The sequence below is a fragment of the Rhinatrema bivittatum genome, chromosome 2 (genome assembly GCF_901001135.1).
Source record: "Rhinatrema bivittatum chromosome 2, aRhiBiv1.1, whole genome shotgun sequence".
NCBI classification, from domain to species: domain Eukaryota; kingdom Metazoa; phylum Chordata; class Amphibia; order Gymnophiona; family Rhinatrematidae; genus Rhinatrema; species Rhinatrema bivittatum.
The window spans coordinates 720,753,257-720,774,721 of NC_042616.1; the positions used below are offsets into that span (position 1 = coordinate 720,753,257).

The following is a 21,465-nucleotide window of genomic DNA, read 5'->3' on the forward strand; positions in this document are numbered from 1 at the left end:
TACCAACAAGGGCCCTGAACTTGGAGGTCGGTGAAACTGATAAGTATGGGAAAATAAGTGTGGGAGCTTGCTGGGCAGACTGGATGAGCTGTTTGGTCTTTTTCTGCTGTCATTTCTATGTTTCTGTTTTTATTTGCCATTCCCTTCCTAATAAATCCTAACATTCTGTTTGTTTTTTTGATCACCACAACACACTGAGCCTACGATTTCAATGTATTTCCACTATGACGCCTAAATCTATTTCCTGCATGGTAACTCCTAAGATAGAACCTAACATTGTTTAACTATAGCAAGGGTTATTTTTCCCTATATGCATCAATTTGCACTTGTCCATATTAAATTTCATGTCATTTGGAAGCCCAGTATCACCAGGTCCTCTTGCAATTCATCACAATCCACTTGAGATTTAACTCTGTATAATTTTGTGTCATCCACAAATTTGATCACCTCACTCATCGTACCCCTTTCCAGATCATTTATAAATATATTAAAAAGCAACAGTTCAAGTACAGATCCCTGAGGCACTCCACTGTTTACCTTTTCCCACTGTGAAAACAGACCATTTAGTCCTACTCTCTATTTCCTGTCTTTTAACCAGCTTGCAGTCCACAAAACGGCATCACCTCCTATCCCATTATTTTTTATTTTTCTCAGAAGCCTCTCAAGTGGGACTATGTCGAACGCCTTCTGAAGATCCAAATACATCACATCTACCGGTTCACCTTTTCCACATGTTTATTCACCCCTTCAAAAAAATGCAGATTTGTGAGGCAAAACTTCCCTTGGGTAAATCCATGCTAGCTGTGTCCTATCAAACCATGTCTATCTAAATGTTTTGTGATTTTATTCTATATAACAGTTTCCAAGATTTTTCCTGGCACTTGTTGCGCTGGAGGTGGACCCTTGGCCTGGTGCAGGATTGGTACGGCCCTTCAGTCAGACCCGGAGAGCACCTGCCACCAGGAGGCGGAGCACAAAAGGAGACAGAGGCTAGCTGGAGCTCCACCAATAGCAACCCAGGGTTCCCTCAAGTTTGAGCCCTTGGTTACCCGGGCCGCCTGGTCTTAGGTGGGCCTCGCAGGATCTCCTAGAGATCCTTTGTCCTCTCGGCTTGGCCGTTCGCTTGAGGGTCATAGGCCGACGTCAGATTCAGGGTGATATCGAACTTTGTGCACAGAGACTTCCAGTACTTGGCTGCGAATTGTGGTCCACGATCAGAAATGATCTCCTTGGGTAATCCGTGTAGTCGGAATACATTATGCAGGAAGAGTTTTGCCAATTCAGCAGCCGAAGGGAGGATCTATAGTGGAACGAAGTGGGCCATTTTTGAAAAGCGGTCGATAATAACCCAGATGACCGGGTTGCCATTTGATGGGGGCAGATCGACGATGAAGTCAGGAGAGATGCTTCACCAGAGTTCGGTGGGAGCCGGGAGAGGTTGGAGGAGTCCCCAACGACGGCCAGTCAGAGGTTTTTGCTGTGCACAAATGGGACAGGAGTCCACATAACTGCGGGAGTCCTTAACCGGGTTAGGCCACCAGTAATGTCTTAACATCTCAAGGGTCCGAGTTCGGCCAGGATGGCCAGCCAATTTTGTCATGAGCCCAGCGGAGGACGCGCTCTCAGAGATGGTGTGGGATCACCGTCTTCCCGGCTGGCACTGTGTGGGTAACTGCGAGGGTTATACAGGCTGAGTCAATTATGTGCCTAGGAGTTTCGGGTGTATCTTCTGGTTCAAGAGAGTGAGAGAGAGCATCTGCTCGGGTGTTCTTTGCTGCAGGGCGGTAGCGGAGTTCAAAGTTAAAACGTTCAAAGAACAGCACCCAGCAGGCCTATCTGTGGTTCAATAGTTGGGCCTCCTTTAAGTGTTCGAGGTCCTTGTGGTGTAAAGATTGTGAATTTTATGCTGCTTCTAACCAGGGGCACCATTCTTGAAGAGCCAATTTCACAGCTAAGAGCTCACGGTCCCCACTCGTGTAGTTTTGCTCTGCGGGCAAAAACTTGTGAGAGTAGAAGGAGCAGGGTACTAAGACCCCCTTGGAGGAATATTGGCTCAGGACCACCCCTGCCTCAATGCTGGAGGCGTTGACTTTGACGACGAAGGTACAGTTAGGATCTGGGTGACGTAGACAAGGTCCAGTGCAGAAGGCTTCTTTCAAGGCGTGGAAAGCAGATTGAGCCTTGGGGCTCCAAACTTGAAGGTTACTACATTTCCTAGTCATGGCCGTGAGAGGAGCAGCTAGCGTGGAGTAGTTAGCGATGAAGTTCTTGTAATAGTTTGTAAATCCAAGGAATCTTTGTAAGGCGCGGAGGCCTACTGGCTGGGGCCAATCTCAAATTCCTTGGAGTTTCTCAGGGTCCATGGTGAAACCACGATAGGTAATAATGTAGCCCAGAAATGGGAGACGAGTCTGTTCAAAGATGCACTTCTCTAATTTTGCGTAGAGACGATTGTCTCTGCGACGTTGGAGGACTATCTGAACATGTGAGCAGTGTGACTTCAGGTCTTTGGAAAAGATCAGTATATTGTCTAGATATACCACGACAAATGAATAGAGTAGGTCCCGGAAGATCTCATTCATCAAGCGCTGAAAGACCGCAAGGGCGTTACAAAGTCCGAAAGGCATCACTACATACTCATAGTAGCCGTCCCTAGTATTGAAAGCGGTCTTCCAGATATCCTCTGGCTGGATCCATACCAGATTGTATTCCCCTCGGAGATCTAACTTTGTAAAGATCTGGGCTGCTTTTAGGCGATCAGAGTTCGCTAATGAGTGGCAGAGGATAATGATCCTTGCAAGTCACGGTGTTTAGCCCACGGTAGTCAATGCAAGGATGTAAACTGCCATCCTTCTTCTTCACGAAGAAGAATCTGGCTCCTGCCGGGGAATCGGAGGGCTTATGAAACCTTTATTCAGATTCTCCTTAATGTACTCAGAATTTGCTTGAGTTTCTGGCAACGAGAGAGGGTAGGTTCTGCCCTTGGGAAGCGTGGTACCTGGTAGGAGCTCAATGGGGCAATTGAATTCACGGAGTGGAGGCAGGATATCATCATTTTGTTTGGAGAACACATCTTGAAAGTCGGAATACGGAGCCGGTAACTCAGTAAGGGTTACCGGCTCCGTATTCCGGAGCCGGTAACCGTTCAGAACGGTGACCGCTGGAGACATCTGTCGCAGATAGCGGTTCTGGCACTGGGATCCCCACTGATTTAGCTGCAGGGATTGCCATTCTCAGTGGGGTCCGTGGACCTGGAGCCAAGGAAGTCCTAGGATTATCGGATGTGTAGAACGCTTTAAAACGTACAGGGAGATTTCTTCTTCATGGAGGGGTCCCACAGAGAGGCGTCCAGGGAGGTGCTCTCCCTGGATTGATGTGATGCGGAGAGGTACCTCCAGGAGCTGAAGAGGAATCTGGAGTAGTGTGACGATATCATCCAGAATGATGTTGCCACTCGCCCCAGTATCCACAAGCGCGGTTGTGGGAAAGGAGCATGATTCCCTAGAGAGGGACACAGGGAGTAACAATTGAGGGCCAGTAACAGTAGCACCCAAGCTCGGGACCCCCGCCAGGCTCAGGCTCCACATTTTCCCGGACATACGGGGCAGGATTGCAGGAGATGTCCGGAACCACCACAGTATAGGCAAAGGCCTTGCTTCTTGCAACGAAGGCGCTCTTCAGGAGACAAGCGCCCGCGATTGATCTGCATCGGCTCCTCTGGTGATGGAGGAGGTGCCGGTAAGGCCTTAAGCTAGGGACTCTTAGCACGAACTGGGCGTGAGGCCAGTGGCCGGGAGACCTTTACCTCCTGGTGTCGCTGACATAAGCGATAGTCAATCTTGCCAACCAGGGAAATCAGGTCATCCAGAGATGTGGGAATCTCACGAGCAGCCAGCTCGTCCTTGAGGGCAGGAGACAAGCTGTCCAGATAGATTGCCCGTAGGCAGTCCTCTTGCCACCCCAGTTCTATGGCTAGTGTCCTGAATTCCACTGTGAATTCGGTGATCGAATGCGAGCCTTGATGGAGATGAAGAAGCTGATGACCTGCAACCGCCTGTCGGCCAGGATCTTCGAAGGTCCGCTTAAAAACGGTCATGAAGTGGGAGAGGTGACTGAGAATATCATCTGAATGCTCCCAGAGTGGGGAAGCCCATGCCAGGGCCTTCCCTTCAAGGCATGAGAGAATGAAGGTAATCCTGGTGGTCTCACTTGGAAACAATGCAGGCTGCAGTGCAAATTGCATAAAGCACTGATTGATGAAGCCTTGGCAGAGGCACGGATCTCCGTTGAAACGGGGTGGAGCTGGAAGGGCCAGTGATGCCCGTGAAGGCGGGGTTTGAGCCCAATCCCCGGAATTGGCCATAACAGGGTCTTGTAGCTGAGACCGTTTTCTCTCCATGGATGAAGCCAACGCTTCTAGTGTTCGCTGTTGTTCTCGGACATGAGTGGCTAAGGCCAGGAATGGCCTGCAAGGCAGGAAACTCTGACGAGTCCATGGCCTTGGCAACCTGTTGCGCTGGAGGTGGACTCTTGGTCTGGTGCAGGATTGGTACGGCCCTCCGGTTGGACCCGGAGAGCGCCTGCCCCCAGGAGGCAGAGCATATGAGGAGACAGAGGTTAGCTGGAGCTTCACCAATAGCAACCCAGGGTTCCCTCAGGTTGAGCCCTTGGTTTCCCGGGCCACCTGGTCTTAGGTGGGCCTCGCAGGATCTCCTATAGAGGAAGTGCAGACGAGTGCCCACCATGAACAAGGGTGCGCAGTCGATGTCCAAACAAGAATGCCCAGAGGTCACTGGAGGCCAGAACAGAGAGTCCGAGTAGATAGCGAGGATCAAGGCTAGAGTAATAGTTCAGCATGGTCAGCTGAAGCAGGGGTCAGTACCTGTAGTCAATCCGGAAGTAGTCAGGTCAGGCAGAGGTCACGTTCCAGGCAGCGATCAGGAGTAGTCAGAAAACAGGCAGAGGTCCGGTCCAGGCAGCAAGCAAGAGTAGTCAGGAGCAAGCAATGGTCAGTACCATGAGATCAGTCCGAAGGGTACTACCAGGGATGGAGAGACACTGGAACAGGAGACGCTGGAAGGCAAACTAGAGACACTGGAGTATACGACCAGATTGCCAAGGCGAGGAAGTGGTGTCAGATCACTTCCTTTAATGCAGCCATCAATCAGGGCGCGCCATGGAGGTGGGATCCTCCCCTGGCCCTTTAAGAGGTCCGCGCATGCGCACCTAGGGGCAGGGCCAATGCCACGGAGAACGCAGAGCCCCACCGTGAAGCCTGGACGGGTGACTGAGCGCGGAGGAGCCGGGGACGCCACAAGCTGGCTGCGTCTGCGGAGTGGGAGAGCCCAGAGCTCGTGGACGGACGAGAAAGGTGAGCAGGCCCGGCTGCAGAGCGAACGCGGCCGGGAAGTGTAACAGCACTGAAGTCAGGCTCACCGGTCTGTAGTTTCCCAGATCACCCCTGGGTCCCTTTTTAAATATCTGGGGGTACATTGGCCATTTTCAGTTTTCAGGTACAATGGATGATTTTAATGATAGGTTACAAATTAATTGAAATAGGTCTGAAATTTCTTTTTTTTTTTTAGTTCTTTCAGAACCCTGGAATGAATATATCATCTGGTCCAGGTGATTTACTACTCTTCAGTTTGTCGATCAGGCCTAATACATCTTCTAGGTTCACTGTGATTTGGTTCAGTTCATCTGAATCATCATCCATGACAACCTTCTCCAGAGCAGGTATTCCCCCACATTTTCTTCAGTAAACACCAAAGCAAAGAAATTTAATATTTCTGCAATGGCCTTATTTTCCCTAAGTGCCCTTTAACCCCTCGGTCATCTAACGGTCCAACCAACTCCCTCGCAGACTTTTTGCTTCGGATATATTTTTAAAAGTTTGTATTTTGAGTTTTTGCCTCTAATATCAACTTTTCAAAATCTTTTAGCCTGTCTTATCAATGTCTTACATTTAACTTGTCAGTGCTTATGCTTTATCCTATTTTCTTCTGATGGATCCTTCTTCCAATTTTTGAATGAAGATCTTTTGGCTAAAATAGCCTCTTTCACCTCACCTTTTAACCATGCTGGTAATCATTTTCTCTTCCTTCCACTTTTCTTAATGGGTGGAATACATTAGGACTGTGCTTCTAGGATGGTATTTTTTTACAATGTCCACTCCTGTTGCACATGTTTTACCTTGGTAGCTGCACCTTTCAATTATTATTTTTTAAACTATTTTTCTCATTTTATCAAAGTTTCCCTTTTGAAAGTTTAGCGCTGGAGCCGTGGATTTACTTACTGTCCTCCTTCCAGTAATTAATTCAGATTTGATCATATTATGATCACTATTGTCAAGCGACCCCACCACCATTACCTCTCTCACCAAATCCTGATCTAAAATTGCTCCCTCTCTCATTGGTTCCTGAACCAGTTACTCCATAAAACTGTCATTTATTCCATCCATGAACTTTATCTCTCTAGCATGTTCTGATGTTTTACTTACTCAATCAATATTGGGGTAATTGAAATCTTTCATTATTACTGCACTATCAATTTGATTAGCTTCCCTAATTTCTCTTACTGTTTTACTGTCCATCTCACCATCTTGGCCAGGTGGACGGTAGTATACACCTATCACTATACTCTTCCCTAACACACAAGGGATTTCTACCCATAAAGATTCGAAGGTGTATTTAATCTCAAGCAGGATCTTTAAAACACACAAACATCTGCTTATTGCCTGCCTTTCTGACTACCTATTCAATACAACACACGAGCACATTAAATAATATACCCTAATAGTTACTACTCCCCAATATTTTTAAGTTTTAAAAATTTTCCCAAGTAGTACCTTTTGGGCGCATTTAGTTTTTGAGTGCAAGCTGTTCTGACACATGTTTCTGCAACGATGGTGCCAGTAGCAAGAAGCCTATGCGCCTTCCTATTTGTGTTGCCTGTCATATTAGGGCCTCTCAGCCTGACCTGGCTTCTAACCTCTGTCAGCGCTGCTCAGACACTCAGGGAGAGTTGTCTTCCTCGGATGTTGCTAAGTGTGGCTCTTCCCATTCTGATGATGGGTTGGTCACAGCCCAATACAGCAGTGTGGCTGTATTGCTTTTCCTCTTACTAAGGCTGTGCCGACCACGCTCTGCTGCTTTTTTTCTTGCTGAGGACCTGCCGGCCACACTGCTCTCATTGGCACATGACAGCACTATGGTGCCTATGGTTGTGGCCTATTGGCCATAGGCATGCTATGGCTCTGCTCTGGAAGTTTTGGAAAACATGTGGAAGGATTTAGTGATGCTTGAGGAATAATCTAGATTCTGGCAACTAAAATTTAATTTTAAACAAAAAATACAGGATCGCACATTTGGGTTGCAAAAAACCAAGGGAGTAGTAGAATATACTGGACAAAGTTCTTCTATTCACAAAACAAGAACAGGATCTGGGATTGATCATAATCTGATGATCTTAAGGTAGCAAGAAAGATAAGGCAATGGCAAAAGCCAAAAGGATGCTTAGATACATAAGGAGAGGAATAGCCAGCAAGAAACAGGAGGGGCTATTTTATAAGATTACGTGCGGTGACACAATCGGGCCTCCCCGAGTTCCCTCCCCCCCTATCCATACTTCCTCCCTCTTCCCCTCTCCTCCCCACCCCCTAAACTCTGTCTCCTACCTTCTCTTTTTTTTGTTTTGTTGCTTACTGCTCCTTGTGAGCAGAAGCACTTGCGAGCGTCGGCCAGTGGCAAATGGCTGCTGTACCAGCAACCTCCCCCTTTTCAGGCCCCTGCACTTATTCACGTACTGGGGTTTACACGCATGGCCAGGCTTATTTGAAAATTCACCCCATGTGCATAAGGCCCGGCCACACAAATAAACCTTGGTATTTACACATGCAGGGGTTTAAAAATGTACCCGTATGTGTTCTGCGCTTCAGATTTCTGAGCTGCAGGCATTGTCTTGCCAGGAACCGTTCCTTTGGGTGACTCCACTGGCGTTACAGCTGCGTACTGTTCCAACCTTTTTGCCCAAGGTAGTCTTGGACTTTCATTTGAATCAGTCCATCTCCTTGCCATCCCTGGATAAGATCAGGGATGCAGAGGAGTTTCGCCTTCTGTGCTCCATGGATGTTAAGCATCTTGTTGTGCGGTATCTAGAGGTCTCTGAGTTTTTTCAAAAGTCAGATCGCCTGTTTGTTCTCCATGGCAGGAGTAAGCAGGGTGCTCCGGCTTTGCGGGTTACCATAGCTCGTTGGATTAAGGAGGTGGTCACAGGTGTGTATGTGGATGCTGGAAAGCCATTGCCTACTCAGGTTAGGGCTCATTCCACTAGGATTCAGGCAGTGTCGTGGACAGAGGTTAGTCTTTTGTCTCCCATCGATATCTTTTCCCGGTTTTATCATCTGGATGTGCAGGCCTGGGAGGATGCAGCCTTTGCACGTGCAGTCTTCACTGGACCTCAGGCAGCCCCCCACCCTGTTGGAGAGTAATTTTGGTACATCCCACTGGTCCTGAGTCCATCTGTCTACATGCTAGAAAATGGAGAAAATATTTACCTGATAATTTCGTTTTCCTTAGTGTAGACAGACAGACTTAGCTTCCTGCCCTTGGCTGCAGCATGAGTGTGTCAATAGTCCTGTGGGGCTCTGGGTCCCAAGGGATTACTGGTAAGTGTTCATCCAGTCCCTAGCTTGGGGTTCCTAGAATCTTATGTGAGTTCAGTGTTTATGGTTGGTTGAGTACAGTTTTGATTACGTGTTTTTAATCCAGGTTTTTGATAGTCTGTCCACAGTTGCTTTTAAAGAGAATACTGGCAGGCTGGGGTCACTTCAGGGTTATGTATACTGTGACGTCAGCTTGCTCCGTCTCCATCTGATGACAGGGGAGCATAAACCCATTAGTCCAGAGTCCATCTGTCTACACTAAGGAAAACAAAATTATCAGGTAAGTAATTTCTCTAATATTTTTTTTTTTTTTAATTATGGCTGCTATTTTTTTTATTTAAAAAAAATATATATTAAGTTCAATTTTTCACTTGTATGCTTATTGTAATAAAATGTCTTATGACCATGCTTCAGGACACCGTAAAGGCATGTTTTAAATGCAAATAAGATAAACATGTAGCTTGACTTTGGAAGCAGTTGAATTAATTTCAATTTCTGTGTCAATTAGATGAAAAGGCTGAAATGATGTTCTTGGCCTTGAAACAAGATGGGAATGAACTTGTAAAGAAAGCTCAGTATAAAGAAGCTATAGGAAAATACAGCGAGTGCTTGAAGTTGAATTCCATGGAGTGTTCCATATACACTAATAGGTAAGCTCCTGCTCAGTTCTATTCCACAAAACAAGTTGATTTTGTGCCAGCTGGACACCTTTCAGCAAAAGAATATTTTCTTATTGTAGATTATTTTTTTCTGATTCTAGTGGCTTTTCAGTATACTGTGAAACCTTATTCACATGCAGAGCAACATTTCATCATTATACATAACCAAAGATTAAAGCTATACCATAAGACTCATGTCTTTAAACAATTTATTGCTAATTCATTAAATAGTCAATGTTGCTCTTCCCGGCCGTATCCACTCTGCGGCCGGTCCTGCTCACCTGGCCCGACCATCCACCAGCTCCGCCCTGAGTCCTGCTCTACTTGGCCACGGCATCCACGGGCATCCCCGGCTCCCTCGCAGCCTTACTTGTCGCAGCTGTCCTCGCACCGGGGCTCAGCGTCCTCCTCGGCGTTTGCCCTGCCCCCTAGCGCGCGCTCGCGGAGCTTTCCTCTAGTTAAAGGGCCAAGCGTGGGAAAACCTCGGGCAGCGCCCCAGTCTGACGTCACTTGAGCAGGGTATATAAGCAGCGGCTCTAGCCCTAGCTCATTGCCTTGAAAATCGGGCCGTACACACCGGTGTGTCTAGTTTGCCTTCCAGTGTCTCCTGTTCCAGCGTCTCCTGTTCCTTCATCTCTCCATCCTTGGTAGTACCCTCCGGACTGATCTCACAGTACTGATCATTGCTTGCTCCTGACTATCCTTAACCGCTGCCTGGACCTGACCTCTGCCTGAACACAGACTACTTCCAGATTGACTACAGGTACTGACCCCTTCTTCGGCTGACCATCCTGTTCTTCTACTCTGGCCTTGATCCTCGTTATCCATTCGGACTCTCTGTTCTGGCCTCCTGTGACTGCTAGTCATTCTGGTGTGGACCTCGACCGCGCACCCTTGTTCGTGGTGGGCACTCCACTACACTTTCTCTCCAGGAGATCCTGCGAGGCCCACCTAAGACCAGGTGGCCCGGGTAACCAAGGGCTCAACCTGAGGGAACCCTGGGTTGCTATTGGTGAAGCTCCAGCTAGCCTATCTCCTCCTGGGCTCTGCCTCCTGGTGGTAGGCTCTCTCAGGGTACAACCGGAGGGCCGTACCAATCCTGCACCAGGCCAAGGGTCCACCTCCAGCGCAACAGTCAATACATAACATAAAAAGGAATATTAATTACAATATCAAAAATAAGTTGCATCTAAATATCAAACCATTCAAAATATAAATCATTAATGAAACCAAAAAGATAACATTGACAAAAACAATGACAAGACACCAGTGGGAAAACAAAAAAAAAAAAAAAATATATATATATATATAAAAATATAAAAACAAAGAACAACATACAAAAAACTACCAAAAAGAGAAAAATACCAAAACAAAACAAAAAAGGGGAAAAAAGAAAAACAAGTACTAACCAGGCCCAACCCTGCTTAGCTTCCAAGATGAAACAAAATCAAGAGGAAAAAGGGGAAACCCCCAAGACTGTGTACCGATCACCACTTATGAAAAGTCTCAACAGATTACAGAATTATCAAAAAGTCTGATGAATACTGGAGAAAATATAAATTACAAGGTGGTGGTAATTAGTAAACCACCAGCTAACCTTGTTCGCACAACCCCGCGGTTTATATATTTGCCGTTAGGGTGTTATACCAACAGCTGGTTTGGTGATGAAGTTCTGTATTTAAGTGAAGATGCTGAGATCACGTGATGTGGTGAGCATGGTCGGACGAATCTGATCACGCTCCGGGTGGCGCACCCCTCCGCCCGCTACCATCCGGCTACCTAGACCACACAAGGAAAAACCCCGAGGGCCGGAAAGCAAACTGGCGGCGATACCAGCTGAGGCCCACAGTGGTGAAAATCTTAAGGTCAGCTTACCCCTGCATCCGATCACGGCTGAAATTAAAGAAGCAGTGATAACCGCATTAGACAGCAAACTTGCAGGTATTTCCGAACAAATCTCTTCTCTGCAGGACGCCATCACAAAATATGCACCGCGCCTTGATCAGGTAGAAGGGAGGACTAGGTTTCCGCACTTAATGGGAGAGTGGCGTCCATTCAAAAAACCCTGCAAGTGTTACATTCTGTGTATTTAGAATTAGTTAGTGGGCCTTTGGGCAGTGGCAAGAGCTGACTCCACCCACAGGGAGGAGCCCTGTGGGGACTCACCACGACAGGCGGGGTCTCAGCAGTGATGGACACCAGAGGCAGTAGTTTATTATACAGCAAGATAACCCGAGGAGCGGGTTAATAGACTCAGTTCAGAGTAGATGACCTGTAAGCTGGTCTCTCTGGTAGTGGCCCGCAGCGCGGGGTAAGCCGGGGAATACTTACTCTAGATGAAGCTTGTGTAGGTTGTCCTGGTAGTGGTCTGGAGCTCTGGGTAATCCAGGGAATACTTTCTCTCGTAGAGACTTGTGCAGGCTGTCTCCGGTAGTGGTCCGCAGAGCGGGGTAGGCCAGAGGCTGGTGGTAGACGTTTGCCCAAGACAGTGTGGATCCAGTAGTGGTCCGCAGAGCGGGGTAACCCGAGAATCCACACAGAGAAGGAGGAGGAAGTTGTAGAGCAAATCCTGTACTCACTCTGAACAGAGTAGCCAGCTGTAGTGGTAGGCACCGTGAAGACCCAAGGTACAGGAGCACTGAAGGGTTGTCTGTGGAAATAGGAAGAGACTCACTGGGTTAGAGAAGTGAGGCAAGTAGAGATGGCTCTCCGAGGAGCGGATAAGCCCCGAGAGCGGCAAGGCCCCCGAGGAGTGAGTACCTATATCACTCAGACAGGAGCGCAGGAACAGCGAAGTCCCAGAATGGCAGAATTGAGCAGGACAGGAATCCTTGCTAACTCGATGGTATGCTGGCCCAATGAGATTATATATACGTAGGCAGTGACGTCATGTGGAGGGGACGCCCCCGAGGTTCCCGCCATGACGTGGTTAAGACGGGGGCAGACGCGCGTATACGTGCCCTAGGTCACCCCAGAAGTAAGATGGCTGCCGGGAGCGCCAGTGCCGTCCTGGGAATGCCATAGAGGGTGGCGTGCAGAAGCCGAGGCGGCCATCCTCCCTAGACTTGGAGCTGCAGGGCAAAAAGAGGTGAGCAGCAACGGTCGCAGCCGTCTGCGACCGATGGGCGCAATAGCAAGCACAGGCCGTTAAGATAGATGACCTCGAGAATCGTGCTAGGAGGTGAAATATAAGATTTTTAGGGATACCTGAAGCGATCGAGGATCACTTACTGTGGTAAACTCTGTTAAAATGGCTGCCCGACACACTGGGACTCCCAGAGATTCAAGGGACCTTAGAAATTGAAAGAGTGCACCGTTTGGGTGCGCGCGTGGACGACCAAACCAGACCCCACATAGTTATTGCCAAGATTCTGAATTTTCACCACAAACAGATTATTTTGCAGGCAGCCCGTAAACAGGACGCCTTACATTTACAAGGAGCCGTGGCCCGGCTACCGCCATATTACCCTGTTCAGGTGGCAGCGTCGCGAAGATCCTGCGTGCCTATATGCAGCACGCTTATTGAGAAGCATATTAGATTTTCTTTACAATTTCCAGCCAAACTCCGCATCAACCATAGAGGAAAATGGACTACCTATCATACTTCGGAAGCGGCAGCCAAGTTTTTGGTAATCTGGCTGCCTGCAAAATAATCTGTTTGAAAATAAATGATACCTATACACTATTGACTATTTGAGTTTTGTTCCTCTCTAGTTTTCAGGTGGCGGGTGGAGGCTCTGTGCTGTTCGATCACACCTAAATGATCTCCATTGAAGACTCCTTGAGTCTTACAGGTTTTTGGGGAAATGTTTGGGGATTTAGGGGTGGGGTGGGAGGGAAGGGGAACTGGATCTATACATATGTTGGACTTACGTCTACACTATTAAGAACACAGGGAGTCTTAACTAAAGATTGCATGTGGGATTACGAATCAGGGGCCAGGCTAGGGTGGGAGCCTGACCCCCAAGTTTTAATCTTTCTTTAAGGGTATGCAGTGCACTTGACTTGCATGATAATGGGGGGTAAATACAGACTGATCTCATGGAACACTGATGGGTTGGGATCCCCAATAAAATGCAAAAAAATATTCCAACACTTACAGCGCTTAAAGGTAAATATTGCTTGCCTTCAGGAAACACACTTAAGTTAGAGAGTGAAAAATTATGCAGGGAATGGGCTTTAGCGAGCCATTTTTCTCCAGCTAAAGGGAAGAAGGGTGGGGGTGGCAATTCTGGTTAACAAGAATACTCCACTGACTGTCACTCAGGAAATAAAGGATAGCGAGGGGAGATGTATTATTATCATGGGAACTTTGACTGGGAAAAGCATTACCCTATGCAATATTTATGCACCCACCAACCTGACTCAGAATTTGTTACTAATATTACTAATATACTGTTGACTAAATCTCAGGGTGAACTGCTTCTTGCGGGTGATTTAAATTGTGTTTATGATTCCAATTTAGATAAATCTCAAGTGCCAAGGGGCTACAGATTGAAGCAGGAACCGGGAGTGGTATATCTGTGTAAAAGACTGCGACTCCTTGAAACCTGGCGGATATTACAGTCGGACGTAAGGGAATATACTCATGTCTCTAGGGCACACAGCACAATGTCGAGAATAGATTATATTCTCTTGACAATTTATTTGCTAAGGTGGAAGAGGCTGATATTGGTTCCATAGTTCCATAGTTATAGTGGACCATGCTCCGATATGGGTGGACATACGGGGAGGTTCCCGTAATGGAGAAGGTTTTCATGGGTAATGATTCAGATGGACTGAATCAAATCACGGTGAACCTAGAAGATGTGGTAGGCCTGATTGACAAACTGAAGAGTAGTAAATCACCTGGACCGGATGGTATACACCCCAGAGTTCTGACGGAACTAAAAGATGAAATTTCAGACCTATTAGTAAAATTTGTAACTTATCATTAAAATCATCCATTGTACCTGAAGACTGGAGGATAGTAAATGTAACCCCAATATTTAAAAAGGGCTGACTTCAGTGCCAGGAAAAATAGTGGAAAGTGTTCTAAACATCAAAATCACAGAACATATAGAAAGACATGGTTTAATGGAACAGTCAGCATGGCTTTATCCAGGGCAAGTCTTGCCTCACAAATCTGCTTCACTTTTTTGAAGGAGTTAATAAACACGTGGATAAAGGTGAACCGGTAGATATAGTATACTTGGATTTTCAGAAGGCGTTTGACAAAGTTCCTCATGAAAGGCTTCTAGGAAAAGTAAAAAGTCATGGGATAGGTGGCGATGTCCTTTCGTGGATTGCAAACTGGCTAAAAGACAGGAATCAGAGAGTAGGATTAAATGGGCAATTTTCTCAGTGGAAGGGAGTGGACAGTGGAGTGCCTCAGGGATCTGTATTGGGACCCTTACTGTTCAATATATTTATAAATGATCTGGAAAGAAATACGACGAGTGAGATAATCAAATTTGCAGATGACACAAAATTGTTCAGAGTAGTTAAATCACAAGCAGATTGTGATAAATTGCAGGAAGACCTTGTGAGACTGGAAAATTGGGCATCCAAATGGCAGATGAAATTTAATGTGGATAAGTGCAAGGTGATGCATATAGGGAAAAATAACCCATGCTATAATTACACAATGTTGGGTTCCATATTAGGTGCTACAACCCAAGAAAGAGATCTAGGTGTCATAGTGGATAACACATTGAAATCGTCGGTGCAGTGTGCTGCGGCAGTCAAAAAAGCAAACAGAATGTTGGGAATTATTAGAAAGGGAATGGTGAATAAAACGGAAAATATCATAATGCCTCTGTATCGCTCCATGGTGAGACCGCACCTTGAATACTGTGTACAATTCTGGTCGCCGCATCTCAAAAAAGATATAATTGCGATGGAGAAGGTACAGAGAAGGGCTACCAAAATGATAAGGGGAATGGAACAACTCCCCTATGAGGAAAGACTAAAGAGGTTAGGACTTTTCAGCTTGGAGAAGAGATGACTGAGGGGGGATATGATAGAGGTGTTTAAAATCATGAGAGGTCTAGAACGGGTAGATGTGAATCGGTTATTTACTCTTTCGGATAGTAGAAAGACTAGGGGGCACTCCATGAAGTTAGCATGGGGCACATTTAAAACTAATCGGAGAAAGTTCTTTTTTTACTCAACGCACAATTAAACTCTGGAATTTGTTGCCAGAGAATGTGGTTCGTGCAGTTAGTATAGCTGTGTTTAAAAAAGGATTGGATAAGTTCTTGGAGGAGAAGTCCATTACCTGCTATTAAGTTCACTTAGAGAATAGCCACTGCCATTAGCAATGGTTACATGGAATAGACTTAGTTTTTGGGTACTTGCCAGGTTCTTATGGCCTGGATTGGCCACTGTTGGAAACAGGATGCTGGGCTTGATGGACCCTTGGTCTGACCCAGTATGGCATTTTCTTATGTTCTTATGTTCAGCTGATTTGAGCTCCCAGAGAATCTGGAGGTTCCCCGGTCAGTTAAATGAAGATAAAAGTTTCCATCAATTTCTTAGGCAGAAATGGGAAGATTATGTTAAGCATAATGGTCAACATTGTGATAATCCCTCCTTTTTCTGGGAGGCAAGCAAAGTAGTACTCCGAGGTGAAATTATAGCGTACACGATTGCCAAGCGCAAACAATTAAATACAACTATTCTGACTTTAGAAACCCAGCTTCAGAAAGCCAAAAAATTACTTGCAGAGTTTCCATCTCCTCCTCATAAAGTATCTTATTGGGCCTGTCTTAATACACTATATGCCCACTTACATTTACGAGCCCAAAAGGCACTTAAGGCTCGGAGCATCACTTTTTCCACCATAGAGATAAATCTGGCAAACTCCTAGCACGTCGTGTGGCAATAAAAAGAAAGAAAACTTTCATTGGAGGATTGAAAACTCAAGCGGGAGTCCATGTGACAAAAAATTCAGAAATTTGTGAAACACTCTGCCAGTTCTATGAAGGGCTTTATCGGGAGGATAAGGTAGGAGGCAGAATTGAGGAGGAATCCTTTCTTCAGAATATAAAGCTGCCTCAATTGTCAGACAAACAACGGGAGTTTTTAACCAGGCCTATCACGGAGGGGAAACTTCAAGGGGTAATTAGATCAAGTAAAAGTAACATGTCGCTGGGGCCCAATAGTCTCACCTCGGAGTACTATAAGATTTTATGCCCACATATAGCGGGTCATTTAGTGTCTTTCTTTAATCATGCCTGTGAAGGAGAACGGTTTCCTCCTACTTTTAACAAAGCATATATAACTATTTTACCCAAACCAGGGAAAGACCCTCTTCAAGCCTCATCTTATCAGCCAATATCACTATTAAATTATGATTTAAAACTATACGCCCATATATTGGCCCTTCGATTAGGCGTGGTTTTACCGTCTTTAATATCCCCCTATCAAGCAGGCTTTGTTAAGGGTAGAAATGCCAGTGCACAATGTTATATGGCTACTCTCAGCAATTGTAGCTTCTCATTACCAAAATGTACAGTCAATGGCAGTCAGGTTGATTCTGAGAAAGCCTTCGACCATGTGTCGTGGGAGTACATGTTCTCAGTTCTGAAATGATTTGGATTTCCAAATCAAATAGTCAAGGCTATCTCCATCCTTTACCGAAGCCCTGTGTCCCATATACTGGCAAATGATACCATCTCCGAAGTGATTCCAATTCAAAGGGGAGTCCATCAAGGTTGTCCTTTATCTCCCATTTTATATATTTTATCATTAGACCCCCTACTGCGGAAATTGGCTGCATCTCCTGAAATACAGGGGAAGTCATAAAAACAGGGCAATTTTAAAGTGGCAGCTTTTGCAGATGATATGTTATTTTTGAGTAATCCAGACTCCTCTCTGCCTCATGTCCTTCGTATTCCATAGACTTTTGGGAGATTAGCGGGGCTGAAGATAAATGTGGATAAGTCCGACGCTTTAGATATAATGGGAACCCTACAATCTACATGGCCAGGACAAGAAGCCATGACCCCTTGAAGTGGGTTACCATGTCACTAAAATACCTAGGGATTTATATTCCTGCTAACCCACAGAAAATATATGCGTTAAACATCTCTCCACTAAAACAGGAGTTAATTAAAAATCTACAATCATGGCGTAGTTTGCCACTCTTGCTTTCAGGGAAGATTTTATTGTTGAAAATGATGGAAATTTCAAAATGGTTCTCTCTCTCTTTAATATGTTACCCACATGGTTAAAAAAAAAAAAGACATAAACGATATTCATAAAGAACTCACTAGATCAGTGCTTCTCAACCGGTGTGTCGCGACACACCAGTGTGTCTCGGGCTCCCGTTCTCTCCCGCTGCTCTTCCTTCCCTGCTGCCATTGCCGCCGGGCTAACAGCACGTTCAAGCCCAATGGGAGTGGCAGTGTTGTTAGAGGAAGCTGTGGCACCCATGGCTGGCCTTTTCTTCTTCCCGCGCCTGCCCCGGAACAGGAAGTGATACGCAGTGCAGTGCGCGGGAAGGAGAAAGAGCCGTGCTGCGTGGAGAAGTAGCGGCGGCGGTAGTAGTATCGGCCCCCAAGCAGTAGCATGGCCCGGAGCAATCAAAGCAGCCGGCAATCGGTAAAGGAGACAGCAGTATAAGCCTCCCGCTGCCGATGTGATTCTTCTTTCTTGACCTGCAGGGGCTGGAGGAGGCTGCTGCAGCTACCATTTGTGCTGGGGGGGGAGGAAGTGAGTGAGAGAGAGAGAAGACAGCCAGCCTGTAAGTGAGAGATGTGTGTGTGATTGAGAACATGTATTTGATTGAAAGTATGTGTGTAATTGAGAGAATATATTTGATTGAGAGCATGTATTTGATTGAAAGCATATGTGTACGTGTGTGAGAGAGAGCATGTGTGTGATTGAGAAAAACTGGTCAGAGGTGATGTGTGTATGTATGAGAGACAATAAAAGTGACTTGTCAGGGAGATGACTGGAGTGTGTGTGTGAGAGAGTGAGAGATTGGTCAGGGAGGTGACTGATGTGTGTGTGTGTGTGTGTGTGTGTGTGTGTGTGTGTGAGAGAGAGAGAGAGAGAGAGAAAAAGCATGGAAGTGAGAAATCTGGGTATGTGAGAAAGCATGGGAATAAGAAGCCTGTTCTGGGGCTGTGTGTGAAAGAAAGCATGGGACTGAGAAGCCTGTATATGTGACAGAGAGCATGGGAGTGGGAAGCCTGTGTATGTGTGCATGCATGAGAAAGAGACTGGTTGGTAAGGTGACAGTGTATGAGAGAGAGAGAGACTGGGGTATGTGTATGTAAAAGAAAGTGATTAAGGGAATGAGAAGCCTGTGCATGTGGAAGGAGTGAGCATGGGAGTGAGAAACCTGGGTGTGTGAGTGTGTGTGAGACACAGTATGAGAGTGAGAAGCCCGTATATGTAAGATAGAACAAGAGAGTGGGAAGCCTGTGTGTGTGTGTATGGCATGAGAGAAACTGTTCAGAAAGGTGACTGGTGTGTGTGTGTCAAAGACTGGTTGGGAGATGATTGGTGTGTGAGAACAGAAACTGGTCATGGGGGTGTGACTGGTATGGTGCGTGTGTGTGAGAGACAGAGAGACTGGTCATGGACCCTAAGGAAGAGGACCATGAGTTTAGAGCTTAGCCACTATTGCTGCTTCTGATGTGTGCTACGGCCTGCATGGAAGAGGACAGAATTAGGAGAGCTGCTGGAGGGGGTAAGTAAAGGTGGCTTTTTAAGTTTATCTTTCTCGATTGACTGCTATTTTAATTATTTAATATTATGTGATGTGTCTGCTTTTTTGAAATATTTTATTGGTGTTTGGAGAATTTTTAATAGTTTTTATGAGTTTTTAATTGTTGGATGTTATTCTGTTCATAGCTGTTTTGAAACATTTATTCTGCTTATTAGTATAGTTTTACAATTATTTCTGTGTGGGGATCTATAGCTGCTTGCAAGTTCTGTTTTCCTAATAGGAGGTGTATTGGTGTTTAGGGCCTGATTTAATATTTGTAGTGTTGCCTTTTCATAGATAGGGTTGTTACTGGTTGAGTGCATTCCATAATACAGGTGTAACTGTGTGCAGATTAGATTATGTACATAACTGCAGATCCTGGGAGTATGTTAGGTCGGTTCTGTGTGTGTTACTGAGGTGAGATATTTTACTAGCATGTAAGTGTTTGTATCAGTTTTTTCTCACAGGACAAGCAGGATGGTAGTCCTCACATATGGGTAACATCACAGGATGGAGCCCAATCATGGAATACCTTTGTCAGAGTTTCCAGAACTTTGACTGGCCCTTACTGGGCATGCCCAGCACGGCACCAACCCCGCAGCCAGCAGGGGTCCCCCTTCAGTCTTCTTTTTTCCGCGCAGCAGTAGCCACGCGGTTAAGGAGCTCCACAGAGATTCCTGACAGGAATTTTCCTCACGGAATTATTCAAAAGTTTTATACCCCACAGGGGTCCCGCCTTCAAATTTTTGACTCCGCGGTAATCCGGTAAGTTTTTACCCGTTTATGGTCGATTCCCGTCGAGTTTGGCCCTCGCGGCCTACTGGCCGTCGACCGTACCGCGGCTCGAGTTTTTCATGGCCATGGTGTCGGGGGTTCCGTCGGTGCCCGGACTACAATCGCACCATGTTCATAACAGACCCTCATAAGGTCTGTTTAATGTGTCTCGGTTGTGAGCACGATGTCCTGACCTGCACCAAATCTACCCTAATGACACCAAAAGGTCGCAAGGCCAGAATGGAGAAGATGGAACTTCTCTTCCGTGCTCAAACCCCGACGCCGTCTATTACATCTTCATCGCCATCGTCCGAGCCGCCGTCGAAGAAACCCCATCCAGAAAAGGCACCGACCTTTTCGGCGACCGGGTCACCGAGGCAACCCTCACCCGAAAGGGGATTGGGAGCCGCGACTCTGCCTTTAACGGTGGTACTTCTGGCTATGCCTCTGCCTCCTTCTTCTGTTCCGGAGCCGGGGCTGCTTGCTCTATGTCTCCGAGAAGAACTGGACCGGCTGGTTCAGGAGGCCATCGACAAGGCGATGCATTGACTCCAAGTTCCTCCGGCACAGACACCAGTACCGGTACCGATCATGGAACCGACCGCTGACCCGATTCCGGCAGCATTGGCACCGCTGCTCTCAAATGGAAGCGCTCATTGCCGCTTTTCCACCGATGGATCCCGGGTCACCAATGGCTCCGGTGCCCTCTCCGCTTACCTTGTCATCAGGAGGGGAAACACCATTCCGCATCCCTCCATCAGGAGTCCTACCGATGCCTCAGCCATCGATGCCGATACTTCCGTCGGCGCCACCGATCCATTCATCGATGCCCTCTATGCCTGCACCGGTGCCTTTGATGCCTTCAATTATTCCTTCGATTCCTTCGGAGCCTAGACCAGGACCTTCAGGGATTCTACCGTCCCGTCCCCCTAGGGCTCCTAGAGGGGCAGATGCCGAACCCTACGATACCTGGACAGATGATTCTTCACCAGACACCGATGACCTGCCTTCACCACCTTCTCCTTCAGAAAGCGTTCTCCTCCAGAGGACCTTTCCTTAATAAACTTTGTGAAGGAGATTTCTGAATTGATTCCCTTCCAATTACAGACCGAACAAGATGACAGGCATCAAATGATGGAGCTGTTGCAATTCCTGGATGCTCCTAAGGAAATAACCTCCATCCCTATTCACCAAGTTCTTCTGGATCTCCTCAAAAAGAACTGGGAACACCCTGGCTCTGTTGCTCCAGTCAACAGGAAGGCTGACACCACTTATTTGGTACAGTCAGCCCCAGGTTTTCAAAAATATCAATTGGATCACCACTCTGTCGTCGTGGAATCTGCCCAAAATAGGGCAAAGAGATCAAAACCTCACACTTCCTTTCCCCCAGGCAAGGAGCAAAAATTTCTAGATGCCATTGGTTGCCTTGTCTTCCAGAGTTCAATGCTCATCTCTCGAATCGCCTCTTATCAGCTCTATATGACCCAATACAACAGGGTCTTATTTAAGTAGATTCAAGATTTGACAGACTCCCTGCCTCAGCAATTTCAAGATCAGCTCCAAACCGTAGTAAACAAGGGTTTTGAGGCAGGCAAGCATGAGATAAGATCATCTTACGATATCTTTGACACTGCTACCAGGGTATCTGCAGCTGCTATCTCGGCGAGAAG

The 21,465-nt window shown here is 46.6% G+C and overlaps 1 protein-coding gene across 3 annotated transcripts in view; it reads left to right on the forward strand.

Moving 5' to 3' along the window:
- The window catches only part of SPAG1 (sperm associated antigen 1), a 283,883-nt gene that overhangs the window by 209,496 nt on the left and 52,922 nt on the right, over positions 1-21,465 (forward strand). For all 3 annotated transcript variants that reach the window (XM_029591799.1, XM_029591797.1, XM_029591798.1), the window contains exon 15: positions 9,171-9,312. In XM_029591799.1, the coding sequence (XP_029447659.1) occupies positions 9,171-9,312 (142 nt within the window). The remainder of the gene's footprint in view (positions 1-9,170; positions 9,313-21,465) is intronic.